The 26350-nt window shown below is 49.4% G+C and overlaps 1 protein-coding gene across 1 annotated transcript; it reads left to right on the forward strand.

The window, feature by feature from the left end:
* The first annotated feature begins 1343 nt into the window (after positions 1 to 1343).
* Positions 1344 to 22315, forward strand: ranbp2 (RAN binding protein 2). The gene is made up of 30 exons (XM_084442892.1): positions 1344 to 1447; positions 2112 to 2179; positions 2457 to 2568; positions 2706 to 2858; positions 3105 to 3335; positions 4698 to 4840; positions 5147 to 5342; positions 5505 to 5645; positions 6148 to 6307; positions 6703 to 6884; positions 7013 to 7206; positions 7707 to 7830; positions 8644 to 8805; positions 9020 to 9157; positions 9276 to 9407; positions 9675 to 9896; positions 10048 to 10131; positions 10302 to 10443; positions 10550 to 10644; positions 10741 to 12493; positions 13106 to 15889; positions 17522 to 17680; positions 17827 to 17913; positions 18143 to 18342; positions 18611 to 19136; positions 19335 to 19433; positions 19557 to 19705; positions 20562 to 20835; positions 21081 to 21430; positions 21715 to 22315. Exons 1-30 carry the CDS (start codon positions 1376 to 1378, stop codon positions 22042 to 22044), a joined length of 9462 nt encoding a protein of 3153 aa, XP_084299018.1. The 5' UTR covers positions 1344 to 1375; the 3' UTR covers positions 22045 to 22315.
* The last annotated feature ends 4035 nt before the right edge of the window (positions 22316 to 26350 follow it).

Consider the following 26350-nt stretch of genomic DNA (forward strand, 5'->3'; position numbering starts at 1 on the left):
TTATATTCACACTAATATTCATTCACTCGCTTTTAAGATGTTTATGGCTTTACATATTGTTACTGTGTGGCTTTCTGTATAGTCCGTCAGTGGTCCAACACAATTCAACTAATAAGTAACCCACTTTTATACTGACTGAAACCCGTGCACTCGCGTCACATTGCAGTGTCTGAAATGGAATATAAACATTGTGGATACTGGATACCATCAGGTTATGTTGATGTTGTAATGGATTGTACAGTATGAAGCAGGATGTGTGAGTAATGTTCGATGTGGGAATGTGTGTTTTTCTTTGTTTATAATCCCAGTAATGTATATCCTCTCAGTAAGGTACAGTATGCTGACTTCCAACGAGGCTCAGATCCTCTTAGAAAGAAAGGTGCCCAACTGTTGGAGAGTAAATATATTTCTCTACTTAAAGTTGTTAGCAGTATTGAACTCTGAACACACTGCTTATGCTTAGTTTTTTTTGTGTAGGTTGATACAGTTATTACACATTCCACTGCTCAATGGAGATTCAAGAAACTTTAGTTGCTATGCCATATATCCAATGCTAAATTCACTTGCATACATCGTTAATACCAGTCTTTTTATTTCTAAATAAATGCATGCTACTTTAATGTTGACCTGAGTGAATATTTTATTCCTTTATTCCATAATGTATAGGTTATGTTCTAGAATGGAAATATGCTTATTCATGTTTATCAGTCTTCTGAATAAAACAATGCTGCCACATGAGTATGTCTTACAAACTGCATAATTGTGTCCAATGACCTTCATAATAACATTTGACTAGCAGAGTAGTAGGCCTACTCCGTTCCACACATTCCAAGTTTTTTTTTTTTTGTACTTCACCGATCTTCTCGCGTGATCAGGATGGCGAAGCCAGGCTACCGCCGTCCAGCTTCAAATACAAATAAGGCAGATTGGGTGTCTCGTTTTGAATAATCAATGACCAAACCTTCAGCGCCGGCACATGCGGATATGGGCGGAGCACGGCTCCAAACTGAACTCTGGAGATAAACGTAGCTATTTGCTATCATCAATTGTTTGTGCTCAAATTGTTTGCACAATACAACATCCATGCGTGCATGTCGATGGGCTCAATGAACTGTCGCCCGCCTTGAAAATGAACGCTTCTGTAGCAATTCGGAGCACCGCGGGACAGCCATGGTAAAGAAAACGAAATACACACAAACTCGTCTGGCCAATCACTGCTCTTAAGTAAGATGTGTACGTAGGTTGTCACTGCCATTTGAGCCTGCGTTGGAGACAAGTCCACGAAATTAAAAGTATTTTTCTCTCTGTGAAGTTTGGAGCGGCAATCGATCCCATTATAGTTTCTTAATCATAGGATACGGCGTATTTTGCAGCCATGAGGCGAAGCAAGGCCGAGGTGGACCGGTATATTTCCTCGGTACAGAGTTCGTCTCCCTCGCTCAGAGAGGTGAGTAGCCGGTCTGCTGCGTGTGTTAGCTAACGTTTTTAGTGGTGCTAGCTAGTAGCTGTGTTTTAGCTAGCTGAACACCGGTCGGCCTATCAGTGTGCGAGCCGGCTGTTTGAATCATTTGAGGTTAAAAACCTAATGTTTTAGCACACCAAGTACTAGTATTACACCAAGGCAAGTTTCGATCGTTGCCAATGTGACATTTTCTGAAACTGAAATGAATTCCTAGCGAGATACACACCCTCGTGTCCTTCTGACACGTAAAAGGCGCGGGGGCATGACAGGCTGGCTAGCTAGACTAGCTACTAAGTTGTTAGCAGCTACGATAGTTTACGTTTAAGTGTTCCGTTTGGACCGACATTTGTCTGTCTAATCTCTGTTATCCTGGTCCAAAATGGGCCGCTGATAACGTTGGCCATGTCATCACGCTGCTGGCTCTATGGATATCTCTGTCAGATCGCCACCTTTCACTGCCAACAGCTAGCTAGCTCAAATTTCGTTAAGTTACGCTAGCCAGCTAGCTAGCTAGTAAGTGATGTTGTCATGTTGCCGTTAGACGATGCATAAGTTAAGTAGCCAGACAGAAAGTCTATATAAATCATCACCTTGCAATCTTGGGTTTACTAACATCCACTAACTATTGTTATGCAATGTAATCCTACAGAAACCAATCAAAGGATTTTTATTTGCTAAATTGTATTATGAAGCAAAGGAGTATGAACTCGCTAAAAGGTAAGCTAAGTTGGACACGTCTAACCTTACATTGTTAAATACTGCAGCAGACTGGTGGTGTTCTTGTAGCCACACACACACACACACCTCTCTCTCTCTCTCTCTCTCTCTCTCTCTCACACACACACACACACACACTCACTCACATTTTAAGGATTTCATTACATTACATACAAATACTAATACACACACACAGTCTACATTCTTTTGTGTGTGTGTTATGATTATAGCTAACGCTAGCTAACTACTGAAGTATGCCTCCTCCTCTGTTTGTTAGGCACGTATCAGCTTATCTCACAGTACAGGAGAGAGACCCCAAAGCACACAAGTTCCTGGGCCAGCTCTATGAGAGAGATGGAGATATTAACAAGGCAGTGGGATGCTACAAGGTGAGTGTGTCCATGACGTATGTAATGAACAATGATTTGTTGTCTTACGAAGTACACATTACTGGCAACCTCAAGTGGGGTTGCAAAATCTTAAGGCATGCTTAGGTTTACGTGTGTGTGTGTGTGTGTGTGTCCAGCGGTCTGTGGACCTGAACCCGGCCCAGAGAGATCTGGTGCTGAAGGTGGCGGAGCTGCTGTGCAGTAAAGAGGATGGAGACAGCAGGGCAGAGTTCTGGGTGGAAAGGGCTGCCAAGCTGCTGCCGGGGAACCCCGTCGTCTTCAGCCTGAAGGTGAGGGCGATTGGCCGAAGTGCAGTACGGTCTATTCTCTATTTAAATGACCGCCTGCCCTCCGTGGGAGGCACTGGACACTGGATACTTTCGGTGTTGAGGTATCATTCAACTATGAAAACATACCCTACATGACCCATCCTCCGCTGACGCCCACCCCATTCACAACTCCTTACCCTGTGAGGAGCGCCTGTTGCGGCAGCAGCTGTGCGTTTCATCAATGCCTCCCTCTGTCCGCGTGTCCAGGAGCGCCTGTTGAGCCGTCAGGGGCAGCAGGGTCGGAACCAGCTGTTCGACCTGCTGCAGGGGGAGCTGTCGGTGCGGCCGGCCGACGCCCATGTGAATGTTAAGCTGGTGCAGCTGTACAGCTCGGACGGCAGGCACGAGGAGGCGGTCAAGCACTGCCTGAGCGCGGAGAAGAGAGGCCTGCTGCGCCACAGCCTGGCCTGGTACACCGCCGTGGTGCGCACCCTGCAGGTCAGTAGCGCCGGACGGGAGACGCTTTGAGGGCCGGCCACTAGCGTACACCGCGAGTCACCAGCGCACACTACAGGGGCAGCGTTTATAAACACACTACAGGGGCCCCGTTTATAAACACACTACAGGGGCCTCGTTTAAGAACACACTACAGGGGCCTCGTTTATAAACACACTACAGGAGCCTGGTTTATAAACACACTACAGGAGCCTCGTTTATAAACACACTACAGGAGCCTCGTTTATAAACACACTACAGGAGCCTCGTTTATAAACACACTACAGGGGCCTCATTTATAAACACACTACAGGGGCCCCGTTTAGAAACACACTACAGGGGCCCCGTTTAGAAACACTACAGGGGCCTCATTTATAAACACACTACAGGGGCCCCGTTTATAAACACACTACAGGGGCCTCGTTTATAAACACACTACAGGAGCCTCGTTTATAAACACACTACAGGAGCCTCGTTTATAAACACACTACAGGAGCCTCGTTTATAAACACACTACAGGGGCCTCGTTTATAAACACACTACAGGAGCCTCGTTTATAAATGTTGCGGAAGGACAAAAGCTTGCGTGCGGCACTTTCCACGCGACCTTCTGTATTTATTTTTTAAAATAATATACTTTTTTACGTGAGTGGCGGAAAATGTGCGGTTCACATTGTGATCATTTGATCATTGTCGTCATGCAGTCACTATTTATGAATGGATGAATGGGGAGGTTCATTGACCATTTATGGGCGTTAAAAAGGGTGGGAGAAGACGAGTGCTCACGTGCGCCAAGTTTAGGGTTGATTGTGGGAAACTGGCTTTGAACTGGCGTACGTCGGCATAGGACGTGATATACGCTGTGTTATAAATCGGAATATTTTTGTGCGTATTTTTTCAAACTTGCTTAACTAAGAAACCTTGGTGAAGTGCATTCTCCATACAGTTTTATAAATGAGGCCCCTACAGGTCAGTATTGCGTACTGGAGGTCACTAGTGCACACTGACTGCAGTCACTAGTATACTGTACACTCTGCATGTAATTTTGATGTACTCATATTTTTATATACCCATTTTTATATTCAAAACTAGTAGTTGTGACTGTTGAGGCTGATGCACACCTTCAAGTCCCTGTCGGCAGGTGCAGAGAAGGAAATGTCCTTATATAGACTGATTACTGCACACTGTCCTTACTTGCAAAAATACAACATTTCGGTCCCAAGACCTTTGAACCTGAAGAAGGTCTTGAGACTGAAATATTGTTCATAATGAGTATTATGCACACTTTAGACTGTTAGTGGATAATATATGTTCTGATGAATGTGCCCCCCCCCCCCCTTCCGATTGGTCTGTTTTGTTTTTTCAGGAGTACGTGGGCCAGCCGAGCGTGGCGTCCAATGAGAAGATGTGTCGGCGGCTCCAGAGAGAGCTGCTATTGGCCCACTGCAGCCTGCTGAGACTCACCCTGTCAGGGAAGGGCGTGCAAGCCAGCGTGGATGCCCTGAGGAGGTACGTGCGTGCATAACCTCCTAGCGGTCCAGCTAGGGACATGTCAGCGCTACCGATAAGCCATGCTAAAACTAATAGAAGTCCTTAGTAGAGAGCACAGCACCCTGGGGGATTAGGTGTGTTTGTGTTTTGTAATCTGTCACTTAGTTTTTCTGAGTGTATTTTCACTTACTACACTTGTGTGCGTTGCTACCTTTTTTTATGATTATCTAACCCTTTTTCGTGTCTGTGTGTGTCTGTGTGTGTCTGTGTGTGCGCGTGTGTGTGTCTGTGTGTGTGTGTGTGTGTGCGCGTGCGCCTGTGTAGTTTTGACCACATCATGCAGGCCCTGAGCAAGGCGGCGGGCGGCGCGCCGGACGAGCTGAGCACCGTGTTCGGGGAGATGAGGGGCCACCTGTACCTGCACGCCGGCACCCTGCTCCTCAAGATGGCGCACGAGCGAGAGCAGCAGTGGCGGGCCGTGGTCGACCTGGCCGCCCTCTGCTACCTGCTGGCCTATCAGGTGACGGCAAGACGTTCTGTCTGTCTCTCTCTCTCTCTCTCTCTCTCTCTCTCTCTCTCTCACCGTCACACAAACACTCTGAGCTCTCGGGTCTCAGCCGACGTGCGCGTCTGTTGTCGCGTGGTGACTGATTGGCCTCCCACTCGTCCCCTGCGCCTCCAGGTGCCCAGACCGAAGGCCAAGGTGTCTAAAGGAGATCAGTCTGGCCCTCAGCTTCTGGAGCTGCTGTCCAGCGACCGGCAGAGCCAGGCCGGACACATGCTGCTCAACCTCAACCCCGACACGCACACCTTCGTCAGAGAGGTCAGGCGCACTCTTCATCACATTGGCCTTTTAGCCAGTACTACGATCGAGAGGGGGCGATCACACCTTGGAAAGACGCTAGACACGAGACGCTTGTAAAACCATTGATTTCCTATGATACGGCGCGTCTGACTGCCGTTCCGGCGTCTTTTTCGACGGGCGTCTTTCAAGTGTCTTTTCTTACAGGCGCGTCAGTTTTGACGCGCGTTTGTAGACGCTGAATAAAAAAAAAAGTTTAACTATTTTCAACTTTTGAGCATCAGACGCGAGAAGCGCCATTTCGTCATCGTCATATTTGGCCCAGGCGTTTCAAGCGTCTTTGAAGCGTCCGCACTTCTAGCGTCTTTTCCAGGTGTGATCGCCCCCTAATGTAACTGAGTACCGTAATCAGTAAAAAAATAAAATAAATGGAAAGTGTAACTGAGATCATGTCCAGTGTGTGTGACGTGTGTGCATGTCTCTCTGTGTGTGTGTGTGTGTGTGTGTGTGTGTCTGTGTGTAGGTGGTGGAGGCGTTCGGCAACCGCAGCGGCCAGGGCTCCCTGTTCGAGCTGCTGTTTGGCCCCCAGGCTCCTGCGGGGGCCTCGTTCATCGGCAACGACGACATCCGCTCCATCAGCACCCAGGCCCCCGAGCTGGCGGACCTGGCCAAGTGGGACAGCGGTACGGGTCCCTCCGTCTGTTACTAAACACCACACACCGGGACCTAGCCTGAACGTTATGTAGATCTGAAAGATCTGCGTTGGTTGAGATCATGCACCGTGCAAGCCAACGTTTGTGTTCTAATAGACCCATATCAACATACTGAAGCCTTCCTCTCTTTAAAAATTATTTTGTCTTTTTCTAATTGATTGATTAATTGATTAAGAGTAAGTCGCAAAGCTCCACCTACTCCCTTCCTCAGCCAAAACCTGTTCACGTCTTATATCAATTCATTGATCGTGATGAAACCGTCTCGGTGTGTTTTGTATGTGGCGAACTTGAGCAAAACACGTTTCCTGGATGCGTGTGTGTGTAATGAAGCTAATGCACTCTGATGTAATCTAATCTCTCTGCAGGCTCCGTCCTGCTGCACGGAGGAGACCTGCAGCACCTGAGCTGGCAGGGCCTGCAGTGGAAGCACCTGGGCCAGCGGGCCGCCCTCCGGGACTGGCTCCGCCAGCTCTTCCCCAGGCTCACCCTGGAGACGTCCAAACTGGACACCAACACGCCCGAGTCCATCTGTCTGCTGGACCTGGAGGTGGGCCTGGAGTCAGTCAGCTTTGGGGGTGCTGGCGATTGATTGTGTCTACTCTCGCAACAGGCTCTGTATGTTTCTTCCACATGCGCCTTCATCTCTGGCCTGGTTCACCCCCCTCCCCTCCCCAGGTGTTCCTGTGTGGGGTGGTGTTCTGCAGTCAGACTCAGCTGCAGGAGAGCGCCCGGACCAGCGCCGGCTCCGCAGGCCAGCAGCAGCTCCACGAGCCCCGCTGCCTCCCGCTGCCCCTCCTGCGCCTGCTGTCCACTGACAGACAGAGGGAGTGGTGGGACGCCGTCTACAGCCTCATCCACAAGCAGGCCGCGTGAGTCTGCCGAGGCCTCCCCTCCCTTCCTCTCCTCTCCTTTCCTCCTCTCCCCTCTCCTCTTCTCTCCTCTCCTCCTCTCCTCTCTGTCCCTTTCATCATAGGGCTCACCTCAGTCTTAATAAGTATTTTATTTTAAGTGCCTTGGACCTAAGTACCTGTGCATTGGAAAGTCTGACAAATAAACCATGTACCGCCTAAGGTAGCCTCTAGTAGTCCTAGTGTCCCCTCTTGTGTTGAGTTGTTGAACCTAGCCTCTAGTAGTCCTAGTGTCCCCTCTTGTGTTGAGTTGAAAAGATTGTCCACTCCAGTCAGGTCTTTGTTCTAATCCCTCACTGTTGTGCTTAGAGAATGAACAGTGGCTCTGCAGCCTAGAATGTGTGTCAATCTCACTACATTGGACTGTTCAGCATGAGTTACGTGCGTTTGTGCGTGTCTTGTGTGTCTTGTGTGTCTTGTGTGTCTTGTGTGTGTGTGTGTGTGTGTGTGTGTGTGTGTAGGCCTGGTATGTCAGCCAAACTGAGGATGATTGTGCAGCACGGTTTGAGTACCCTGAGAGCTGGAGAAAAACACGGTCTTCAGCCAGCACTGCCCATACACTGGGCCCAACACCTCAGCCAGACGGTACATACACACACTCATGCTCCAGATGGTACATACACACACTCATGCTCCAGACGGTACATACACACACTCATGCTCCAGACGGTACATAAACACACTCATGCTCCAGACGGTACATACACACACTCATGCTCCAGACGGTACATACACACACTCATGCTCCAGACGGTACATACACACACTCATGCTCCAGACGGTACATACACACACTCATGCTCCAGACGGTACATACACACACTCATGCTCCAGACGGTACATACACACACTCATGCTCCAGACGGTACATATACACACTCATGCTCCAGACGGTACACACACACACACTGCTCTGTCTACACACTCCTCTGTCCACACACTCCTCTGTCCACACACTGCTCTACCCACACACTGCTCTGGCCACACACTGGGCTTGACACCTCAGCTAGATGGTACATGCATACTGCAGGTAGCTCTGCCTGTTCACTTTGCGCACCACCTTGACAGTGCGTGCACGCACGCGCACACACACACACACACACACACACAGGCATGCCAATACACCTGCCCCTCTCTGTCACAGCACACGAGTGAACATGATAGGGGCTAGGTGTACCCTCCATTTAGTGTATGTTAATAATAACTCCTGTGTTATTTCACCATTTTTCCTTGTACAGCACTTCTTGGATGTGTTGCTATTTACAACAAATGGCCTGAGAAAAGTAAAGGACATGTAATCTGTAATTTGTTACTGTCTGACTGCTCGACCTTGTCACACCAATGTGACTCTTGACCACATGTTTTACTGACCTGCTGTGCTTGTGTGACCATTCGCAGGGCGTCGGGGTGAACTCTTACTACGACCAGAAGGAGTACATAGGCCGCAGTGTGCACTACTGGAAGGCGGTGCGCCCCCTGCTGGACAAAATCAAACACAGACGCAGCATCCCTGAACCGCTGGACCCTCTATTCATGCACTTCCCCTCCAGGGACCTCCAGGTGTGGGGGGTGGGGGCTAGCATCAATCAAACTGTCAATAAATAAATAAACACATTTGTTTACAAATTAAAATAAATAAAAAACATCACAGCTGCTTCCCTCAATACGCTGCTCTAACTGATGTCATGTTATTATCGTGGACCGGAACTGAGACTCGTGTGTGTGTGTGTGTGTGTGTGCGCGCGCGCGCGCACGTGTGTGCCCATGTCTATAGATCCCAGCAGTGAAAGGCTATGAGGAGGAGGCTAAGATAGCGTTCGCTACTCTGCTGGACATCGAGGGCAAAACGGAGGATGCCATTGCTATGTTGGAGACCATCAACAACATCTCATCCAACTGGCACCTGGCACGGGTAGGTCCCTCACCCGTATTTAAAGCGAAGATTGTTGTTGTTTGGTGGGGGTGTGGTGGTGGTAGTTGTAGCTGAGGCCGGGTGGTTTATTTGATTGAGTTGTGGTTGTCGTTTCCAGATCTTCCAGCGTCTGTCGGATGAGGCGAGGAACGGGGTAGAGGAGACCCAGGACAGGTGCATCGTATTCCTGAGGAAGTTCAGAACCTACCTGTCCAAGATCTACAACGCCAATGCAGACGACATGGAGAAGGTTAGGCCACACACTCCTCTTGACTATTATCGTGGGATGAGAGCCTGTCACCATGACCGCATAGACTGCATCTAACATGGCAGCAACAGGAGCAGATAGTCACGCCTCTCTCTGACAAAATATACCACTCTTCTGTAGTAACTCATATTAGTTTCTTGTTGGCATCCCGCCTTTTGATACAAGTCCTTTGCATCTCAGAGAAATTGTTTATTCATAAGCATCGGTAACTCGCAAACGCGGAACATTGAATGTGTGTTTTTGCCGTAGTTACCAGTATCAATGGAGGAGGTGATGGATCTGCTGAACGAGGTCAACCAGCAGTTGGGGGAGAGTGAGGAGGTCATGGATGAAGAGGAGGAGGAAGAGGGTATAGCTCCGATTGACTCCAGCCTCAGTCAGCTCTCTGAGCCCTCTGCCGTCATCTCGCACATCAAGTTCTCCACCCCCTCCCCCAGCAAAGTTGTCGTCTCACCCTCCAAGAGACACCTGGTAGGTTGAGGTAGTTTTACAGGCTTTTTGTGTCCGCTGAAATCGAATGTCATTGTTTGACATTTCAGGAAATTGTGCCAGTGGGTTATTGCAGAATATCGGTTGAGCTGTAGGTGTTTCTCAGTCCATGGTTTTCTCTTCTTGTGTCCAGATTTCCCCCAAAACGACACCTCTTTGGGTAGAGGACCAGAAGTGTCTGCTCCAGATGCTTGTTCAGCAGGTGGAGGCCCTCAAGGTCAGCCCGGTTCACCCGTCTCATTGGTGATACTGACAGTCAGAAATGGGATTCAAACTATGAAAAAATTACTAGGTGTACATTTACAGTTTTGATTGTTTCAATAGGATACATACTTATAATGTATGAGAAAGTAATGATTGAGAAGCTTCTTTGTTGTTGTATTTCAGAATGAGGTCCATGATCTGAAGCACAACTCCTCAGAAAACACGGCCTCCCCCCACAGGATGTATGGGGAGGAGTATGGGGTGGGGGGCCTGCAGGAGCCGCCCTACCCCCCAGCACAGAGCTTCCACGGGGCCCCCCTCACTGGTGAGCAGGCAGGCATCCCAGTGTTGGGTCCTGAACAGATGCAGTACGTCTCTGAGTGCTTCCCTCCTTTTTAACGCCTAACTCTTGTCTGTCGTTTCTTTTACAGTGTCCACCACTGGCCCCAACGTGTTTTATAATCAGTCCCCTGCTTATAACTCGCAGTATCTCCTTCGCACTGCTGCAAATGTAACCCCAACAAAGGTTAGTTGCCGATGCCAATGTCTTTCAGTCGCCAACCGGTTGATATCGGATCATTCAGAATGTAAGATGAGGTATTTGTGTCTCCCTGTGCTCCAGGCCCCAGTGTATGGCATCAACCGCCTGCCTCCACAACAGCACATGTATCCCTGCCAGCCGCCCACTCACACACCGCCCCTGCAGACGACACCAGCCTGCATCTATCCTCCTCAGGACCAGGTCTTCGGAGCACCCCTGCGATTTGAGTCACCAGCAACCAGTCTACTGTCCCCATACAGTGAGGAGTATTACGCCCACGGAGTCACCCAGCCCACCACCAACCCCCCTCTGCCTGAGCCTGGCTACTTCACCAAGCCCCCTGTTGTTCCTCCACAGCCTCCAAAGAGCATGGAGGGGAAGCCTATGGACTTTGGGAAGATCTCGTTCGGACAGCAGGCCCCTGCTGATGCCCCCAAGGTTCCTAGTTTCGGCGCCGGGGTAGTCGCCCAGTCCACTCCCTCAGCTGCATTTAAATTCAACTCCAATTTCAAATCCAATGACGGGGACTTCACCTTCACATCTCAGGGGAAAAACAGCGAGAGCCTGCTGGGGCTCCTGACGTCGGACATCCCTGCAAAAACGGATTTGACTCCAGAGCAGAAGCCACCTGCTCAAGAGCAGCCTGCCGGCCAAGGAGGCATCTTCACTTTTGGCACCAAAAATGTGTCGGGGTTCACTTTTACTGACACCGCACCGAGTTCAGGCACAACCGGCCTATTCGGAAAAACGGAGCAGCCGTTTAGTTTCAGTGACGTTACCAAGCCTATATTTGGGCTGGCTAACACTACCGAGCAGGAGAAGGTGGCGGAGAGCGACAATGAAAGCACTCACGTGGAGGAGGATGAGGACGGACCCCACTTCGAACCCATCGTACCGCTTCCCGACAAAGTGGATGTGAAAACGGGGGAGGAAGAGGAGGAGGAGATGTTCTGCAACAGGGCGAAGCTGTTCCGGTTCGACGCGGAGGCGAAGGAGTGGAAAGAGAGGGGTCTGGGAAACATCAAGATCCTGAAGCACAGCACGTCAGGGAAAGTCCGTCTGCTGATGAGGAGGGAGCAGGTCCTGAAGATATGCGCCAACCACTACATCAACCCTGATATGCATCTGAAACCCAACGCCGGATCTGACAAATCTTGGGTCTGGAATGCCATTGATTATGCAGAAGAGGTTCCTAAGCCCGAGCAGCTGGCCATTCGCTTCAAGACCGCAGACGAGGCTGCGCTCTTCAAAACCAAGTTTGAGGAGGCCCAGAAGGCCGTGCCCACATCTCCGGAGAAGAAAGAGGCGACCGAGAAACCCGCCGCTCCTCAGGTGGCGGGCGGCTTCGGATTCCAGTTTGTGAAGAAGGAAGGGGAATGGGACTGCGACGTGTGCGCTGTCAGGAATGTAGCGACTGCTATGGAGTGTGTTGCCTGTCAAAGCGCTAATCCAAATCCTCCACCCAAGCCAGAGAGCAACACTGCAGCTGAAACTAAAGGCTTTGCGGGGGGTGCGGCCTCAGTGGGAGGTTTCACTTTTGGATTTGGGGCTGACTCATCGAAAGCCACCGGTTTAAGCACTTCTAAGGGATTTGGGGCCTTCGGAGCTTCCATGCCCTCTTCTTTCACATTTGGAACCAGTTCCACATCTGTTGCTTTTGGAACCAGTAGTAGTAGTAGTAGTTCTACGTCTGCTGTTTTTGGGGCCCAGTTTGGCAAAAAGCCAGGACAATGGGACTGTGAAACATGTGCTGTCAGGAACGAGGCGTCCGCAGACAGTTGTGTCTCATGTCAAACACCAAACCCTTCAGCAAAGCCTACTGCCCCAACATCTAGTGCTTCCTCTTTCGGGTCAGGATTTGGAGTTCAGTTTGGAAAGAAAGAAGGACAGTGGGACTGTGAAACATGTGCTGTCAGGAATGAGGCGTCCGCAGACAGTTGTGTCTCATGTCAAACACCAAACCCTTCAGCAAAGCCTACTGCCCCAACATCTAGTGCTTCCTCTTTCGGGTCAGGATTTGGAGTTCAGTTTGGAAAGAAAGAAGGACAGTGGGACTGTGACACATGTGCTGTCAGGAACGAGGCGTCCGCAGACAGTTGTGTCTCATGTCAAACACCAAACCCTTCAGCAAAGCCTACTGCCCCAACATCTAGTGCTTCCTCTTTCGGGTCAGGATTTGGAGTTCAGTTTGGAAAGAAAGAAGGACAGTGGGACTGTGACACATGTGCTGTCAGGAACGAGGCGTCTGCAGACAGTTGTGTCTCATGTCAAACACCAAACCCTTCAGCAAAGCCTACTGCCCCAACATCTAGTGCTTCTTCGTTCGGGTCAGGATTTGGAGTTCAGTTTGGAAAGAAAGAAGGTCAGTGGGACTGTGACACCTGTTGCGTTACAAATGAGGCCTCTGCAAGCGCCTGTGTCTCGTGTCAAACTCCCAACCCCTCAGTGAAACCAGCTGCTTCAGCCACAACAACAAAAACGGCAATCTCTACCATACCATTCGGCTCAGGATTTGGAGCTCAATTTGGTAAGAAGCCAGGCCAGTGGGACTGTGACACGTGTGCTGTGAGAAACGAGGCGTCTGCTAACAGCTGCGTCTCCTGTCAAACTCCAAACCCCTCAGCTGAAGGTACAGTAGTGGCACCGGCACAGTCAAAACCCCCAACGGCCTCAGGATTTGGATCTGGCTTTGGGGCGCTATTCTCTAAGAAGGATGGACAGTGGGACTGCGACACTTGTCTCGTAAGGAATGACGCTTCAGCCTCCCACTGCGTTTCCTGTCAGACTCCATGCCCCAACCCCTCTCTAGCAGACATGTTTGCGAAGAAGGCAGATCAGTGGGACTGTGACACGTGTCTGGTGAGGAACGACGGCTCTGCCACTAAGTGCGTCTCCTGTCAGACGCCGAACCCCAACGCTAAAAGCACAGCCACTGGCGCTCTGTCCAGCTCCTCTTTCAGCTTTAGCTTTGGAAGTTCCTCCAGTCAACCAGCTGGAACCAGCATTAAATCAGCTTTCAGCACTGGCAGCACTTTCCAATTTGGCACCGGCAAAGATAAAAGTTCCCCAACTTCATTTAAGTTTGCAGCGCCCCCACAGGATGAGACCAGTGCCCCCAGCGCTGCAGGTTTCTCCTTCTCAATGCCTATCCCAGCTGATGGTTTCAAGTTTGGCACCCAGGAAACTCGTCCGGCTGATACTACAACACCCGTTTCGGGGTCTGCCTCCATGTTCCTGAAAAACATTGCTGAGCAGCACAGAGAGAAGGAGAAAGAGCCGACTGTCACTGTATCTGTGTCAGAGCCATCTGTGGATAAGACTGACCACGACGACAATCCCCTATTCACCGGTAAACCCAACTCATTCAGCTTTGCCGACTTGGCTAAATCCTCGCAAGGAGAGTTCCAATTTGCCCAGAGTGACCCCAGTTTCAAAGGCTTCTCCCGTGCCGGCGAACCGTTGTTCACGGGTCTGCAGTCCAGCCAGAAGGCAGACAACTCGGCTGACCAGGAGGAGGAGGACATGTACAAGACAGAGGAGAATGATGACATCCAGTTTGAGCCTGTGGTCCCGATGCCAGACAAGGTAGACCTGGTCACAGGGGAGGAGGATGAGCAGGCGCTTTACTCTCAGCGCGTGAAGCTCTTCAGGTTTGACCCCGCCACGAGCCAGTGGAAGGAGCGTGGAGTCGGTATCCTCAAGTTCCTCAAGAACACTTGCAACGGCCGGTTGAGGGTTCTGATGAGGAGGGAGCAGGTCCTGAAGGTGTGCGCCAACCACTGGATAACCACCACCATGAATCTGAAGCCCCTGGCCGGCTCCGACAAGGCCTGGATGTGGCTGGCGAACGACTTCTCCGATGGGGATGCCAGACTGGAGCAGCTAGCTGCGAAGTTTAAAACCCCTGAGCTGGCGGAGGAGTTCAAGCTGAAGTTTGAGAAGTGTCAGAGGCTCCTCTTGGACATCCCTCTGCAAACCCCTCACAAGCTGCTGGACACAGGCAGAACAGCTCACCTCATCAAGAAAGCTGAAGAGATGAAGTCCGGCCTGAAAGACCTCAAGTCCTTCTTGACTGATGACAAAACAAAGATCAAAGAGGATGACAGTCAGGCAGATATCACAGCAGCTAGCAGCACCTCTGGTCTGATCATCAAGCCCCACGCTGACAGTACAGGCCCTACCTTGGAGTGGGACAACTACGACCTGAGGGAAGAGGCTCTGGACAATAGTGTCGACACCTCTGTCTACGCCTCTCCAATCGCCAGCAGCCCCATCAGGAAAAACCTCTTCCGCTTCGGAGAATCCACCGCCGGTTTCAGCTTTAGCTTCCAGCCGGTCGTCAGTCCTTCCAAGTCCCCCACAAAGCTGAACCAGAGCAGAGTGTCCGTGGGCACGGATGACGAGCAGGACACGACCCAGGAGGAGGAGAGGGACGGTCAGTACTTCGAGCCTGTGGTTCCTCTGCCAGACCTGGTGGACATCTCGACCGGGGAGGAGAACGAGCAGGTTGTGTTCAGCCACAGGGCCAAGCTCTACCGCTACGACAAAGACGTCAACCAGTGGAAAGAGAGGGGCATCGGGGACCTCAAGATCCTCCAGAACTACGACACCAAACGGGTGAGACTGGTCATGAGGAGGGACCAGGTCCTGAAGATCTGCGCCAACCACTGGATCAACTCCACCATGACGCTGGAGCCCATGAAGGGCGCTGAGAAGGCCTGGGTCTGGGGCGCCATGGACTTCACCGAGGGAGATGGGACGGTGGAGCAGTTGGCGGTGAGGTTCAAGCTGCAGGACGTGGCCAACTCCTTCAGAGATGTATTCGATGAGGCCAAAGACGCCCAGGAGAAGGACGTCCTGCTGACCCCAGTGACGTCCAGAGAGGCCACACCTCAGGAGACCACAGTGAGCGCGACCACGCCGCTGTGCGGAAAGGCGGCGGTGGCGGTGCTGGAGGAGACCACCAGGGAACGCACGGAGCTCTCCCCCGACACCTTCCACACGCCTGACAGCAAGACGTCCACCCCGGCGGCGCGCAGCCCCTTCAACCTCTCTAAGGCGGTCGTCTCTCCGCCCAAGTTTGTATTTGGCACACACACCCTGCAGAAGATCTTCGGCAGCCCCAACGCCTCCGAGGCTGAGGGGTCTTCAGTTAGCTCCAAGCCCAGGGACAGCAGTCCGGCCGCCAAGCCCTCTCCTGCAACCCCTGCCTTCAAGATCCCAGAGAAAGGTGAGCCCTTTTTCACATGCCCAGATGCACTGTCGTTTTGTTGTGATTTTGTTGTGTTTAAGTGTAAATTGCTTGTTTTCTTTTTAATGGCAACCTATACCATACGACGATGGAGTTTTCTCATCATTTGTCCCCATCCTGTTGTGATTCCAGCCATGTCCCATCAGTTCACCTCATTGCACCAAGCCATTCACTGTTGACAGGACAGAATTGCAGTGTAACAGCCACGCCCACTAACAACCACATATCTCTCACTCATGACATTCTATTTGAACATTTGACAGGCATGACACACAAATTGGTTAGCTGAACATAACGGAAGCTTTCAAAGAATATTTACTTGACTTTTTCACTTTTTCCAGTTTAAAACAAAATATATTGTAACAGACATTAGGTTATATTGTGTTTGAATCAGTTCATCAGAATTCAGTCATAGCACTTTCTTTTAACAAGAGGAAGAGAGCACAGTGGAGAACCAAGGGTCATTCTACAGCCCATCACACATTTGCAACTACATGAGCCTTCTAGTTTTGACTCACCCCACCCACCATTATTTTTTAGGATTGGATTTTAGGCTTTTCAAAGATAACCCAATGGCTTTTTGGACCAGCACATCATCCACTCAATTTGAGCACCCAGGTACTCTTGTCACTGCACTGTTTGCGTGCTGTGACATGTCACCTACACAGCAGTCACCCGGCTGGCCTTCACCAGCCAGTCATAACCTCAGCTGCACGGAGTGGAAAAAAAAAAACCAAAACTGTGCTGCTAGAATGTGTTGCACGTCCAAGTGTGTTTGTGTGTGTTTGTGTCGGTGTGTGTGTGTGTGTGTGTTTACTGAACACCAGAGGGCAGCTGATGCGCTAACTTCACCTGAAGTAAGACATGAAATGGCCACTACCAGTCTCTATGCCGCCCCGGAATAGACTAGAATTGCTGTGGTGAGCAGATCAGACATAGAAATAGCCAATTTTTTCCTAATGAGTTTTTGCAGCAAGTGGTGTGTTGCGGCTAACTATGTGAGGCCCTGTTCCCTAAGTTGAAAGAGGACACTAGAAGGCTCCTGCCAAGCACCCTGACAGGAATGTGCTGGCTGTCGACCCCCGGCGTCACACACATTTTTAGTACAGGATGTGTAGCAACAGTGTGACCTGCCTGATCTGGTTTGTGCCACAGATTTATGTCCCTGTGAAAGGAAGTCGAGGTTCTAACCCTGGGGGAGAACGTGCCCCCTGTATTTCGCAAGTGGTTTGTGGCTGAGGGGCAGTTTATGAATTGTGTTTGAGCACCAGGAAGACATTTTACAAATCAGTTTGACTTTGTAGGCTATATTTTACACTTTATGATTGACATAATTGTACTGTACTTTGAGACTGTTTTCTTTGTAGATTTAAACTTTGGAGATGTAGTTAGCTTATGCATGATATCAGGTTTTTGAACTGCATGTATTTCTGTATGGAACTAACCCTTGGTGAAATGATTTGTGTGACTAGTTGTTAATCAGCACCTGTTTGCTATGCCATAGTAGCGACGTTTGTGTAAAAATTTGAAATGCTAATATACAGTGCAATGATGTGATGCAGAAGCTCAATGCGAAACCTTGTTTCATCCGGTCTCTGCATTGTGTTACAGCGCCCCCACAGGTGGAGGGAGACTGTGCGGACTTGGAGGTGGTGTACGTCAGGGAACCCACCGCAGAGCAAGCCGCCCTGGCCAGGGAGCTGCAGCTGCCCCTCACCTTCTTCTGCTACCAGAACGAGCCTGGCTACACCAGCGACAGCCAGACTGACGGTGAGAAACTATCAGTGCACAACAGCCTCATCCACCATTTCATGATCACTTTGCACTACCTCATCTTATGAACACATTTGTTTCTGATTAAACTGTTAAACTAGTGTTAGTCCGTCAAGTGTTGAGTGTGTGATGTGGTTCTGCAGACGAGGACTTTGAGACGGCAGTGAAGGCCCTGAACGGGAAGCTGTATCCCAATCCTACTGGGACGTTGGCTGCAGCCGCAGGCGATGGTAAGCTTCTGACTAAATAAATCCAGACAGATTCAGATCAACCTGGTGAAATTGTCATATTGATTTGAGGTGTTTTCTTAACGGCTGTTGTTACCCTTTGCTTAACTGGGGGCTTCTTGGAGACCGCTTGAAGAAGTCTGCCATCTATCTTTCGGTGTTGCCGTTGATGAGCCATTTGGGCTGTTAATGAACAATTAACTCTAGCCTCCCTTCCTCATTCTCCACCCAGGCTCCCAGGTCGAGGCCCCTGGGAAGGACCCGGACTGTGAGGTGGTCTGGGAGAAGAAGCCCACCCCGGAGGAGGAGCAGAGGGCCAGGAGTCTCCAGCTGCCCCCCACCTTCTTCTGTGGGGCGGGCAGTGACAGCGAGGCAGACAAGGACAAGCCTGAGGACTTTGAGACAGAGGTCCGCAAAGCACAGGAGGCTATGGTAAGATACTGGCTTACACACACACACACAAGCACTATGTGGTGCAACTGAGAATGTGCACCATGTACTATGGGCAATGCCTCATTATGCATGCACGCGCACACACACACACACACACACAGAAAGAAAATGGTCCTAGTCTGGTGTGAATGTGGCTCTTTTAGTTTATTTGGCATATGTACAAGATTCCGGTACTGTGTACTATCAAATGCATACTGCATAATTGCTTGACTGCTGGTGGTGATATGGTGTGTTGTTGGTCTTCCAGGATGCCCAGAGGAGCACGGACACCGTTCCCTGCAGTAGCACAGCCGAGGCCCCAGAGGAGCAGACTCCAGATCAGTCGTCCAACAGTAAGGGGGCCGTGACCGAGGCCTTCCCGTCAGTGGAACAGATCCCAGACCAGTCTGCCCAGAGTGAAGTCTTCAGCAGCAGCCCTATAGACCTGTCCACTAGGAAGACCGAAGCGAGCCCCGAGCCAGAGTCTTCTACTGCTACAGTAGACTCTACTACTGCTACAGTAGACTCCACTGCTGCTGCAGACTCTACTTCGGACTCTAGTACGGCGGACACAGACTCGGTCACTGCTTCAGCAGACACAACCACTGCCACAGAAGATTCAACCGCAGCTTCAGCAGACACAACCTCCGCTACAGAAGATTCAACCGCAGCTTCAGCAGACTTGACCACTGCTTCAGCGTCGCCTATCACTGTTACAGCAGACTCTACCGTTGCTGACCCAGACTCTGTCCGTGTTGCAGCAGACTCTACCACTGCTGGCTCAGACTCCATTAGTACTACTACTACTACTACTACTACTACTACTCAAGGTATGATATGTGGTTACAGGGCATCTCCAATTGCAGGACAAGGCTTACTAAATAGCTGACGCCACTTAATATAGACACTTAGTATATTATTATTTAGACACATTATATTTTATTTAGTATATTATTATGTTTCTGACCGCATCCTCTTGTCTCTCTCCGAAGCAGACGCTCCCTCCTTCGGCTTCAGTGCCCTCGGAGGGGGAGGGTTCTCATTCGAAGACCTGGCCAAGAACACTGACGAATACGCTTTTGGAAAGCAAGGTAAGCGCTTTTCTGTGTGAGACAACTGCAGATGAGAACCAAACAGAAAGTAATTAGAAGGACCGAAATAGCTTAATGATGGTAAAAGCCCTTAACCGTCTGCTCCTGGTGTTTCTGGTCCAGATTCCAACTTCTCGTGGGCGAACGCGGGCGCCACGGTGTTCAGAGCTGCGGCGACCCCCAAGAACGACGAAGAGGAGGAGGGCAGCGATGGAGAGGACGCTTCTGACAATCCGGACATTCACTTTGAGCCCATAGTGTCTTTACCTGAGGTACCATTCACTTTGAGCCCATAGTGTCTTTACTTGAGGTACCATTCACTTTGAGCCCAGTGTCTTTACCTGAGGTACCATCCGTTACACATCTAACTTCTAACCAGAGTACCATACTGGCTCCTAGAGAGGGGACTGATCCGATCTAGTATCGGGCAATATTTCGGATTTAAACCCAATGCTAATAGGGAACCTGATAACATTGATGAGGCAATCTGTAAACTAGAGCCATTTCTCCCTCTCCTTACTCTTGTCGTGTCATAGTGAAATGACACCGTTGCTCTCTACTGAGGCTGAGACCCACTCGGTTGCAGGTGTGGAGAGCAGAGCAGACAGGGTCTCATCCCAATCTTATATTTTACTAATTAGTTGTTTTTTTTAATGAAAGTTGGCGGTAATACGCAAAAGATAATATATAGTAGGATTCAAGGATTATTTCATTGTTAGGCCTACACAAGTAGTCATATATTGGGTAAAATTGATGAGTAAAATTATGTTTTGGCTCCTCAACAACAAGATATCCTAATTATAATAAACAGTTCAATGCAGTACAGTAGCAAAACAGTAAGAATATTGTGTGTGCAAAGGGTATAAAATGTATTTGAATTCTAATAATTTTAATTATTCAAGAAAAAAAGACTGCTGGTATCGGCAGATATCCCCAATTCAGATATCCGAATCGGATCGGAACTGAGAAGAAGTGGATCGGTGCATCTGTACTGGCTACAGGCCCAAACAAACCGGTCCATTGTGTCCAAACCAGTGTGCTCCCGGTGTCCTCGTTGCTGTGGGGCCCAGTTTGGTAGTGTATCACATCTTACCGTATTCATCTCCGTGGCTGGGTCCGTGTGTCCAGGTGGAGACCCGGTCCGGGGAGGAGGACGAGGAGATCCTGTACAAGGAGCGCACCAAGCTGTACCGCTGGGACCGCGACGCCAACCAGTGGAAGGAGCGCGGCGTGGGAGACATCAAGATCCTGTTCCACCCCGAGAAGCGTTTCTACCGCGTGCTGATGAGGAGGGAGCAGGTGCTGAAGGTGTGCGCCAACCACACCATCTCCCTGGCCATGGAGCTCAAACCCATGAACACCTCCACCCAAGCTCTGGTCTGGACCGCCACTGACTACGCAGGTGAACGGCCGTCTCTCAACCTTCAAACCCTCAGTTATCCGTTTAGCCTAGACGGCGTTTCTTATCTCTGAATGTCTTGACTATATCCTTATCTGTAATATGATTGTCACCATCTGTAGTGATAAAACCAAGCCCTTTATAGCTGCTTCTGTGTACCATCCTAACAACTTGTGATCTGTCCCCCCCCCATCTGTCTGTCTGTCTGTCTGTTTGTCTTCCCACCCTTCTGTCTCCTGTCTCTCCAGAGGGAGATGGGAAGGTGGAGCAGCTGGCCGCCAAGTTCAAGACGCCCGAGCTGGCCGAGGCCTTCAGGAAGACCTTCACCGAGTGTCAGAGCCGTATGAGCGAATCGGAGGCGTCGGCCATGGCGTCCCCCCAAATGTCCAGGGCCCAGGAGCACTCCCGGGAGTCCAATCCCCGGGTCTACCTGCAGGTGGACGCTGACGACGAGCCCCTGGGAACCATCACCATCGAGCTGTTCTCCCACATCGTTCCCAAGACGGCGGAGAACTTCCGGGCGCTGTGCACGGGACAGAAGGGCTTTGGGCTGCGCAACTCCATCTTCCACAGGGTCATACCTGACTTCATGTGCCAGGTGAGCTGAAGGGGCCAGCCCGCTGGCTGGGGGGGGGGGGTAACTGCGTGGGTCTTGGAGGGGGTGTGGGGCTTGAAGCAGGTGGCAATATCCACGTCACATACTAGGTTTATTTACGTACATGGTACTGGCTAGTGACTGGACCCAAATCATGACTTTCATATGGTCCCAGAACTCTGAAATTGTCTCACAATTGAAAGGGCTTTCTAAATAAAATTTAATTCTAATTTATTATTAAAGAGGTTTTCCTAACCTGTGGGGTGTGTGTGTGTGTGTCTTGTCAGGGTGGAGACATCACCAACCAGGACGGGACCGGGGGCAGGTCCATATACGGGGGCAAGTTCGAGGACGAGAACTTTGATGTGCGCCACACAGGCCCGGGCCTCCTGTCCATGGCCAACCGCGGCCGAGACACCAACAACTCGCAGTTCTTCATCACGCTGAAGAAGGCGGAGCACCTGGACTTCAAACACGTGGCCTTCGGCTTCGTTCGGGAGGGCATGGACGTGGTGCGTCGGATGGGGGAGCTGGGCACCAAGACGGGCAAGCCCAGCAAGAAGATCGTCATCACCGACTGTGGACAGGTGTCGGACAGAGGGGCCCCGGGGCCCTGAGACCGATGCTACCGCCGAGATCCCAACGAGCAAACACTATTCCGCCCGTACTGCGCTTCTTCAGACTCGCCTCAGTCCCCGCATGGCTGACCAGTCGACAGTAGCACATCAGACCAGCGGTACGGGGGTCATTCTGAGACTGGACGAGTCCACTCCTTTCATTGTTGCACTTGCCTCCATCCCCCACCCCCCCTACGGTTGCCTGTGACGACAGCGTGTTCATTATCTGTGTATTTGTGTGTATAATGTACATGGATGACTTTTTTTTATATGTCCGTTTTTCTTTGCATCTCTCCCACCAAGAGTTGAAAGCGCTGCTTCCTTTGTATGCTCCCTAACTGTGTTTCGGTTTTGTATAATTAAAGTCAAAAGTCTGATTTATTTGTCACACATCATAATGTACAGTGAAATGTTGTTGCTAGCTCCTAAGTGTGCTTAATAGGTAGAGTATAAAAAAGTAAGTAGAAAAACAAAATATATAAAAACGAATACAAAATGTATACAAGAATGGTATGAACTGAATGATATGCACAGATTTTTTATTTTTTTTTCAAATTACAGGCCCGAGGGTGGGAGGCGGGGTCTTTATTCGGCCACACAGCAATCGCAGACATTACATACAGTGAGCAGCCACACAGCATGCACACATGCAATTTTCGGGGGCCGCCAGTGGAAATTGTTCCCTGCCTTTCTCCCATCCAAGCCGTCCTCCTCCAGGGGCAGCCAGGAGCAGTGTGCAGTCATCGTTCATGGCGCTCGGGGACCAAGTCCAGGTGCTCAGTCCAGGTCCTGGTCAGGGACTGGACTGAAGAGCATCTTCTGTTCTGCATGTTTTTCATATTGGGTTCTTTGGGAGGAAACCCTTGCGAACGCAGGAGGACATCCAACACACAAAGGCCCGGAGACCTTGGTGTGAGGCGACAAGACTAGGTACTGTTCCCTAGTCGGCCGCTCTTCCTCCCAAAAAATACAGATGAAGTTTGGTTGAGTAAAATAGTTAATATATAGGATGTATATTAACTATAAAATATGGTATGTATTGCATGTGTATTCACAGACATACCGTATATTAGCCTGGCGTCGCCGTCCTGATCATGTGCTCACATTGTTTCACTTACAGGAGATTAGTCTGGACATCCACCCGTTCAAACTGATTTCCACCTGACTAGATATTGGTCAGGCCAATCACCGTTAATATGCAGCAGGTTTGGTAAAACAACTACCCACTTGATACGATAACCAACATTTCGTTGCGCTGATAGGTCTATCCAATTAAGTCCAGAGGTATTTTGGTCTGCGGCCGTTGAAAACGCCTCTTGGAACTTGAAAATAAATGCAGGATTTCCAGACCGTTTGCATTTTTGTGAAAAGGGTCTGGTGAAGCCAGGCTAATATACATGTATGTATATTCTAACGAGTAATCAGTCAAGTATAGGGTGCTAGAGTAGGCTATACAGTAGTAAGTCCAGGTATGGACGGGTGGGGGGCGGCATCCTGTTGGCAGCCTATGGGTTGAAACCTTATACCTCCATGGTTGAAACTCCTCCTGAGCCTCTCCCAGTTGGCCTTTCGGATGTGGTACCTTCTCCCAGAGAGTAAAATCCATAGTCCGGGTGGCTTGGGTCCTTTGTGATTCTCCTGGTCTTGGTCTAGTGGTGGGAGTACTCATTTTGCTGGAAAGCAATTAATGCATTATTTTCTCTATACTGTATATTCACAATATTACAATTACAAATTACAACAATAATAAGAATTAGTAGTTCTATGGACCTTTAAGGTATAAATTAATTGCCTAATCATAGTCCAAAAAAATAATGGAAGTGAATGGGCAGTCTGGCTGGAAAAATTCTCCAAGGCCTGTCTAGTTTTGAGAGGATCCGTAGTTCGTTTCTGAAGAATGTTATATAGAATATCAACATGCATGAGGGCAGAGTGGAAAAAATATTTAAAAAATAAAATTAACTTCACATCCTCCAGCATTGTGGACAAGCCGTGGGCTGGTTGGATTGACATGCTGTCCCAAGACTGATCATTCCGGATTTTTTCAAAATACTCAGTGTCTTGATGTTCAAACACGGTGTGGACGGTGCGGCTTTAGAAGTTCCACCTTGTTTGTCCTGACGTTTCGTAAATGCATTAACCTAGAAATGGCGAGACTTTCTGAGTGTCATCTATCATTTCAAAGAGACCTCAGCCACTCAATGTGGTTCTCACCTTTACCCCTGACCTGTTTGCATCCCTGCTTCTGCTCATGCTCTCTCAGTTGTTCTACTTCCAGGCCTCAGCTGGAGGGACTTCCTGCCTGCGGAAGAGCATGTCCAGACCTTCATCTCAGAGCAGGTCAGGCAGGTGCGCACACACAATTTATACAAACACATCACACAACATACCACTGACTGGAGCAGTCACAGTAACACACCCGGAGACACAACGCCCACAGCTCAACAACAACCCATACTCTCCTCTCCTCATCTCACCTCCCCTGTTATCCCCCCTTACATTAGTCTTTTAGCAGACACTTTTATCCGGAGCAACTTGCAATAGTTGTATTTAACATAGGTAGTCAGTATACCACTACTTGCCAGAACTCACAAGTGCATCTTCTTTCTAAACAAGTGACCAAGAACATAATCTAGTGCTTAAGTCAAAGTGCAAGAGCAGCAAAATACAAACCCTGCTCTCTCTTCTATCCCTTCCTATTCCCTCCCTTCTCTCTCTCTGTCTTCCTCACCCTCCGAAGCTCCTGGTCACTGTGTGTCGGAGTGCACTGTGTGGATGTGGCGCTGTCTAAGAGGCTCCTGGCCCTGAGGAGCTGAGCAGCCAGCTGGAGAGGCTCGTCCTGGAGGACATGGCCAGCGGCGAACAGATCTTCGACTGGGTAGAGGTATGTCTTGTCTGCCACAGGACCCAGATGCAGGGCCAGCACACCCAGACCCCCAAAAAAGTTATTATTATTATTATTATTATTATTATCATATTAATATATTATATGGCAACAAAGCTAGAGGCAAACATCTTTGTTCTTGACTTGATATTCTAGGGAATTATTGCTCTGAATTGTACTTTACATTTTTGAATAGTAAAATAGAAGGAACATGTTATGTTGTATTTGGTCCGTGTTTTAGACCTAGCCTATCTGGTCCGTGTCTGCTGCCATGTGTAGAACGTGCGTAATTGCTGTCCTAGTCAAGGGCGACGTACTGTAGTTGCACTAGCTCGAAAGCAGCCTATAGGTTACTGTATACTGTAACTGCACTAGTCTAGCCTACCTATCCATGAGTAGCCTAGTGGTTCTCAACTGGTCCCACATTTGCCCATGGCGCTATTGAAAACGAATGGCCTCCTGATTCTAACTGTAGGCCTAACTGCCTGTGTTCGCCATGGTCTTGCCAGCCAAATTGCTTTTTCCATGCCCTTAAGAATAGTGCGACGACCCATTCAATCAATCGAGTAATCAGGAGCTGGAGACCAGAGCCACGCCCACCTCACACATACATGTAATGGATTTTGTTGATCATCTGATGATTGGTTAGGATGAAACAATCAGGACTAGGGATACTTAATGTTGTAACTGTTGCCTAACTATTATTGTGTTGATGACTTATGTCTGACTGTCCTAAACGCCAACTGGTGAAAGACCAGTTCCTCATTTATGTTCTTTTGCAATGCAGAAGTGAGGCTGTGGAAAAATAAAATAATAGTACTCTGCCTTTCACTAACTGTCTAATGACCCATTGCCTAACAGATGTTGAAGTCATTCTGACCTGATAGTATAAACCCTGTTTGTACCCTGTCTCTGGGCCATTCTATCAGATTGCTGATCGCTCTGAGCACGAAGGCACTTCAGTGAGCGGACCTTTTTCCAGAAGGTTATATACTGTACCAGTTTGTTTAATAAACTTTGCTGCTTATCTAAGAAGGAAGAATTCCATATTTTCTGAAGAACACATTGAGTCAACAATGTATACCACATACAGACAGGGGAGAGAGAGTCTATTTATTGAGAGATATTATGTATAGCCTACATTCATATACTGTATGGCAGGTGTATTCAATTAAAATTCAAAGAAGTCCAGTTAGAAAAAATGCCAAGGTTCAGTGGTGAAACATGTAGTGTGTGCATATTTTTTGTGTGACATTGATTACAGTGTATCCGGAAAGTACTCACACACCCCTTCACTTATTCCACATTTTATGTTACAGCCTTGTTCCAAAATGGATTAAATTCATTTTTTTCCTCATCAATCTACTGTACACACAATTCCCCATAATGACAAAGTGAAACCAGGCCAGGTCCCGGGTGGGA

Source organism: Borostomias antarcticus (assembly GCF_949987555.1).
Source record: "Borostomias antarcticus genome assembly, chromosome: 9".
In the NCBI taxonomy this organism is placed as follows: Eukaryota; Metazoa; Chordata; class Actinopteri; order Stomiiformes; family Stomiidae; genus Borostomias; species Borostomias antarcticus.